Source organism: Palaemon carinicauda, chromosome 8 (assembly GCF_036898095.1).
Source record: "Palaemon carinicauda isolate YSFRI2023 chromosome 8, ASM3689809v2, whole genome shotgun sequence".
In the NCBI taxonomy this organism is placed as follows: domain Eukaryota; kingdom Metazoa; phylum Arthropoda; class Malacostraca; order Decapoda; family Palaemonidae; genus Palaemon; species Palaemon carinicauda.
Window position 1 is genome coordinate 119,241,355 of NC_090732.1, and position 7,500 is coordinate 119,248,854.

At 34.4% G+C, this 7,500-nt stretch overlaps 1 protein-coding gene across 1 annotated transcript in view; it reads left to right on the forward strand.

Annotated features, from left to right (window-relative positions):
* The window catches only part of LOC137645857 (dynein axonemal intermediate chain 4-like), a 194,499-nt gene that overhangs the window by 169,026 nt on the left and 17,973 nt on the right, over positions 1 to 7,500 (forward strand). Inside the window, exons 13-15 of the mRNA XM_068378846.1 lie at positions 1,831 to 1,930; positions 6,210 to 6,448; positions 7,302 to 7,493. Of these exons, the coding sequence (XP_068234947.1) occupies positions 1,831 to 1,930; positions 6,210 to 6,448; positions 7,302 to 7,493 (531 nt within the window). The remainder of the gene's footprint in view (positions 1 to 1,830; positions 1,931 to 6,209; positions 6,449 to 7,301; positions 7,494 to 7,500) is intronic.

Here is a 7,500-nt window from a genome sequence, read left to right on the forward strand (position 1 = left end):
AATATTCCATTGCATTTCATTTATAGTTCCGGAAGACATGATTCAAAACATTACTGTTTGAGATGAATGAAAAAGTATTATCTTGAGTGAAATTACCTGTTTTGTAGCATTATTCCAGGTTATTGTTTTTGGTAATTTGTAATTAAAATGCTCCATAACAACACTAAAAAATTATTTCGTTCTAATTTTTCGATTTTATAGCACCAAAAACCTAGAGAGCCAAGTAAAAAAAAAAAACGTTAAATGCATTTCCAACATACTGTACAAGATTTGATTACTGCGAGAATATTCCACGACTATTTCTTCTCATTTATAGGGTCTGTCTAGAACTTAAGCGCCAAACATAAAGAAAACCATGAAAATTATATAATGTTCATTCAAGGTTGAACTGAACGGATTTTGTAATTAGGACATACAGTACATGAAGATGTGTGTTTGAGAAGTCTACGATAAATAAATATTAAAGAAATCCCTCGTAAAAGATATGTAGTACCAATGAGGTAGACTACCCATGAAATCACTGTATATAGTCATTTCATTAGTTCCACAACCTCCGGTTTAATCGTAATTAACAAAAAGCAAAACCTAGAGCCAATGGAAGAAAAAAAAAAAAAGATCCAAACGTTTCAACAGGCTAGTGTATTATCGTTTATGAGGTGAAATGTGTAAATGATATTATGTTTTGGCTTTACTCTCTTCCTTTTTTGTGATGTGTGAAATATACTTAGTGTAGAAAATATAAAGAAGAGAATTGAGCTTTTACGGTATCAAAATATAATGTTTTGATAGTAGATGGGCACGAAATACAAGGCCACAGTCTCCATACATCTCAAACGATGACAGATTAAAGGGTAAAGTTGTCAAATAATGTTTTTTTTTTTTTCTTTTTTTAATGTGGATGAAAAACCAAATAGGTTTTTTCCTCAGAAAAAAAAAAATGGCTGGAAAAGTAGAATAATTAGATTTGGAATGAACCAAAAAGTTTCGTACATCCATTTTTTTTTTAATTGCAGCGCCATTCTGTTTTCAGAAATTCTCAATCTCATATTGGCGGTGTTATTACTAATGTAGTAATTGAATTGAAATCTAATTTATATGTTCATCTTCCATTTTATTTGTCAAATGCAATTTATAGATTCTTTGGCGGTTCACTTTGTTATTTAAATTCCGCAATTACCTAAAGAGTTATATAAGGTTTCATGATCAAATAATTAAAGTTATTATTCATAGAAGGACAATACTTGAGAAAAAAAAACAAAAAAAAACTGAAGTGGTAACGTCCTTGAGTGGTGAACGTCAGACTGGGAATCGAGTCCCTCTGAAACTCGTCAGTTTCTTTGGTCGCTGCAACTTCACCATCCTTGTGAGCTAAGGATGGGCGTTTTGGGGAAACCTATAGGTCTATCTGCTGAGTCATTAGCAGCCACTGCCTGGCCCTCCTTGGTCCTATCTTGGGTGCAGAGGGGCTTGGGCGCTGATCACAATTATGTAATATGGTTAGTATAGGACATTGTCTTGCTTGATAGGGCAATGTCACTGTCCCTTGTCTCTGTCATGTATGAGCGGCCTTTAAACCTTTAAACCATTTACTGTGGGTGCTTATTAAACAGGTGACTAACAAGAAGTGTCAGAATTTAGCATCATGCTCATCAAGTCTTACAACGGAACTAATCTATCATTATTCTTTGCAAATCGTTTTGTCGTATGATCCTTCACACGTAAATGTGTATTGTAGATCATATAGCATTTAATTCTAAAAAATTATCTAATAGTTTCTCATGACATTAATTTTTCTAATTTTAATTCTAATTTTAATTCTAATTCTGCCAGGAGAAACATGAAAGAAGTGGCTACGGCTTAGTCTCAGTGTCTGAAGACGGAACTGTCAAGGAGTGGTTGTTCACATTTACCGGACTATACCGTTGCACAAGTAAGTCTCTCTCTCTCTCTCTCTCTCTCTCTCTCTCTCTCTCTCTCTCTCTCTCTCTCTCTCTTTATTGGAATAGCTATATCGGAGTTGCGTACTTTAATCGAAGGGTAAGTGTCTCGCGTACAAGGCAGTTTAGACCCTCACACAAAATTTATAGTCTCACTCGACGTTAAAAGATGTCTCTTCTTCGCTAGTAAGAAAAAAAAAAGACATCAGTCTAACGGTGTATCATTTTTTTTTTTTTTTTTTTTTTTTTTTTTTTTTTTTTTTTTTTTGCCAATTCTGCTCATCTTCAGAATCCTTGCACAGGACATTGATAAATTAGGGACCACGATGGTGATGAACTCTGTTACGTATAATGGATCATAAGTGAGAGGTATATTAACAACAAACAAAATTATAAAAGGGTATTTGTATTCGTCAATATTAGATTGTGTTTATTGTTCCCATTTCTTCTTTGCATCTCAAAATAACATAATATTACTCTCATTTTTTCCTCTTGAATTTGAATTCTCTACTTGGAATGGATAATGCGTCCTTTTATTTATGTCTTGGTATTTTAGGAAACGAAGATGAGGAACATAATTCTAAAGCAAAGTAAGTTAATTGCTCATTAAGCGCTCAATAACATTGATTATATGAACAAATTAGGCTTTAACGCTTCTCTCGTGTTATCATACTTTTTTGGAGGTTATTGCCGAAATTGCACACTAAGTGGTTGAGTGTAGGCATTTCTTAAGGGCATTTAGGCTCGCTTCGTACGAGCGTATTGATGCCGCGTGGTTTTGCCGCGCGGATTATAAATCAATGAAGATCATTGGGTCCCTTCACTAGCTGTGTGGACTGCTAACCCGTGCGGTTCCAGTGTAGTGGTTTATAGAATCTATGAGGGCGCCACGGGGGAAAATCCTCTCGTGTGAAAACATGCCTCCTAACGAGCGGAAATATTTCCGAACGGAAAAAATCCACTCGTATGCAGCGAGCCTTTCAGCGTCCTCTTCAATCCCTAGCTGCTGCACTCACTTTTTAACCTTCTACTATACCTTGGTTCCCGTCATCTTTCTTCAGTCTTTTTGTCCAGTGTCTTAAGTCTTGTTTCATAGTGTAATTTCTGATGTTCCTCCAATTGTACCCGAGCACTGAATGGACTTCTGGGTCCAGCACCATGCTTCATTGGTCAAATTCAGAAATCCAAATCTCTGGTAATATATAAAGTACATAATATACATCATTTTGTAAAATGACTTCTGAAGCTTTCAATAACAGCTTTGTGGAGACCGTTATCAAGACCATTTCCATGCTCTATTTCTTTCTATTGATGATCACATTTTTAAGTGTGTCATTTTTTTTTAACTCTCGAAGTTAGGTGATTCTTCTCTCAAATGAGGAGAAAATCGTTACCCAAGAAAGAGTAGCTGATGCCTTGATTTTGGCTATTTTTTTCTGTTGCTGAATTACATTTTTTTATATAAAGAGTAAATGAACATTATTGATTAAACTTTTTTAAACATCTATTTAGCATATGTTTATATGGTTTATAACATTAGTAAATTTTTCCAGTATTGTTTTCAATGAAAAATCCCTCCATTCAAGGTTGTTCACATGTAATTATAGTATAAAGTTTCTCCTGTGAGATTCAGATAAGTAGAGGAAATGAGTATATTCCTTCATATCATTTTTATTACACATCAGTTTGTGTGATTATAATTTGTTCTTTCAATCTTCAATATCTATTGTATTTGGGAAATGCGTAAAGGATTAACTTCAGGATCAAAGAATATTACGCCGGTAGCCAAAAATACCAAAAAAAAACAAAGAGTAAAAGAAAAAAAGCCCTTATTGCAATAAATTAACTTTAAGACCATAACAAGAAAATGTACCTTTATATGAATATTATTATGGTTAAACCCCCCTTTACATAACTCTTACTAATATTTAACTTTCAAAATATTCCCTACCATGGTTAACTAGCTGCTAGCTAACTGCTCGCCCTCTTCTTTCATCCATCTTTTCTATCAGATAAGAAATTCCTGTCGGTTAATAACTAGACCAAGACTTTTGCTTAGTATGCCATAACGCACCATTAACCATAAATTCCTCTCATTTTCTTTTTAACCTGTATTCTACCTTTTCTAATATGAAACCATGGCTGTCCTACCTGGCTATAATAATTTTGCCCCCTGCCAAAATAAGAAAAAAAGGAAAAATAGGGACTTGTCATTCCCAAAGACATGAACACAAAGTAACTTCATTTTTTTTTTCTAAGGAAAGGTGAAAGGTGCACCACCGAAATTCATCCTCCATTGCCCATCTGTAATTTGCAACTGATGGGTATCCTGCCCATAGTCTTCCTTGAAATAAATTAATTCCTCTACCCTCTTGCTTGAGGGTACACTCGGGTACCCTATTCTATCTAATTTCTCTTCCTCTTGTTTTGTTGAAGTTTTTATAGTTTATATAGGAAATATTTATTTCAATGTTCTGTTTTTAAAATATTTAATTTTTCCTTGTTTCCTTTCCTCACTGGGCTATTTCCCCTGTTGGGACCCCTGGGCTTATTGCATCCTGCTTTTCCAACCAGGGTTATAGCTTATCAAGTAATAATAATAATAATAATAATAATAATAATAATAATAATAATAATAATAATAATAATAATAATAATAATAATTGCACAACTCGTTTCATCAACGCAAAGGTAGACTTTCAATGATCGAGGATTGTGACATCAAAAAAACCTGAAATTAACGTCATGGATAGCTATAACAATTTTTACTCTAAATACAATATTGGAATCCTATACAAACTCCCTTTTTCTCTCCCCTGCCCCATTCCTGTCGCTAAACGGGCAAATATTGGTAAGATGAGCAATATATAGAATTAAAGAGACTACTTGAAACAAGTGAAATATAAATTAACCAAAGCTGTAAATCCACAAAACAGACTTATTTAACAACTATCATGATATTTTTTCCTCATAAATTTTATCTTCAATATTTATCTGACTTTACCTTGGAAGTATACCCCTGCCAGGGATCTACCCCTAATCATTATGCCATCTCCAACTGCCGTTCCTAATTCTGGGTGACCTGAAATTATTGGTGGGATTTGGATGAGATTCCACTTTAACAATAGGTCTGTGATCATGAGATATGAGTCATCTAAAAAAAATTACTGATACGAAAGAAGAGAAATTTACGATGAAGGCATGTAAAAAAACCAGTAACTTCCTATTAATAGTTTTTTATATCATCTCATGATCTGAGCCCACAAGAGATCTTAAATCAGAATAGTAAAATATATGTTAATGACTATGGAATAATTCAAAAATTTTCACCATGAGCAAGTAGCTATAAAAGCTTCCCAATAATTACTCTTATTTATTAAAACTATATCCCAGAAACAATTAAGGATGCCCCTATTAAAAAACAAAGTAGAATTATTAACATATAAACCCCGCCTTGATAATTTAAACAACAGCCATAATGCTTATAAAAGGTAGAAAGGCAAGAAAAATTTTGATGTCATTGATTCAGATGTTCCAGGAAATCGGGGCAATACTTCCATGGGGAACACTGACATATACAGTCTTTTGCAATTAGGCCTGCGTGGTCATGTCTCTAGAAGTATTATTTTAAGGCTTTCACAGTAAAGTACCATAGGACTTGTATAATAACCATTCCCGTGAAGTTGTGCTGTTTCATTTTTTTCCAGTTATAAGATTTTTACAATACAATCATCGTTGTCACCAAGTAATAGAAATATTCTACCTTAAGGCGGATTGAAATGTTGATTGCTGTCCTTGCACCACGAACTCGATGACTCAATTACCCCCAATCGACAAATGAAGTCTAATTTGCCATTTGAAAAAAAAAATACACACATCAGTAAACTGATAAGCCACATAACCTAACATTTGGCATGTCAAACAATTTGTACTACACTTATATCCTAAATTCCTTATTAAAACTAATTTCCGAGGGTATATGACTTTTTTTTTATTAAGTAGATAAACTAACCTTATGTCAAAATATATATTTAAAGCAATTTTTCCTTTAATGGTCTAAACATCTCGCTTTCTGGTCATCCTGTCAAGCATAGTCAATACACACTCTCATCCTAAATCATCCCCTTCACTCAAACATCTCTATCTACAGAATCTGTTCAAAATTTTATGTTTAGAAGCTTACATATAGACCTACCCCAAATAAACGGTTTTCATACAAAATCAATATTCTAGAAATGACAGAATCAACTTATCAAATTTTAATTTTTGCAGCTTTAATGAAAGTTAGTGTCCCACCCTGGGTATCTTTGGAAATCGCTGGAGGTCTCCCTTCTTTACAACTGAAAGGAGAAGAGGACGTAAAGGGAAGATGCCCAGATACGCACGCCGGGTCAGGGAATTCTAGACCTGTCGTTTTACTTCCGGAAATAATCCCAGCTACAAAACTTGCCTTTCGTCCGGGAGATAACACCACTTACCTTCTAGGGACTGTTTCTGGTGATATCCTCATGGTAAGTGCCGGTTGAGTGATTTAAGGCATGCATGATACTAATAACAAAAATGAAATGGTGATAAATAGAAAATCTGTAAAGATTTAGGATTCAAAACTTCGTTACTGATAGGTCTAGGTAGACGTCTTTAGTTGAAGTGACTTTGGCAAATTCTAGGAAGCAAAATTGTATAAAACGTCTCTCGTAATTAATGTACGATCATATTTTTCTACCTGTAATTTGTAAGCAAGTGTGTCAATATATAATTAAATAATCTGATATAGGTTGTTTTTACTCTTCGGAATGTCAACTTTCAATTAAATTGGAATAGAAATCTTATATTCTATACAGAAACTAAGAATTATGTCAATACAGTTGAATGTATAGTAATAAGACATTCACCCTTCTTCCTTGGCCGCTCTCTCAAATCGAAATTTTATGAAGAAATTTGCTTAGTCACTATTAAAGAATGCCTTGTCATATAAAAATGCTGTTTTCACAATCGAAAAGGTTTCATCTAATAAGGCAAAGGCATCGTCACAATTAGAAAAAAAAATGGCCTCATCACAAGAAAAAAAAAGGTACTTTCACCACCAAACTTACAGCAGGAGAAATTAATTCCTTATTTCCTTTCCGCACTGGGCTATTTTTCCATGTTGGAACCCTTGGGCTTTTATGGTCCTGCTTTTCCAACTATGGTTGTAAGTTGGCTAGTAATAATAATGATAATAATGATGTAAGACCTTTCTCCCCGTTTCAGATAAGAAAAAAAATCTAAAAAGTCTGCTCTTATCTCGTTCTTGCCTTGATGCATAACACAACATATTATCTGCATGACAAAAAAACATACCACTATAGATCAATCCTTTGGCAGTGTAAGACTTTCGAGAGAAGAGGGACTCGTGTCATGTACCGGGGTCACACTTCCATGATCACTCGTCTTGCCTGGAGACCAATGCCTCCGGATGACGCCTGCAGCATATTTCTCTCCTCCGCCCTGGACGACACCGTCAGGATCTGGCATATGGACAAAATGGAACCCTTGTGCGTCCTTAAAAACATGCAGGTATGCT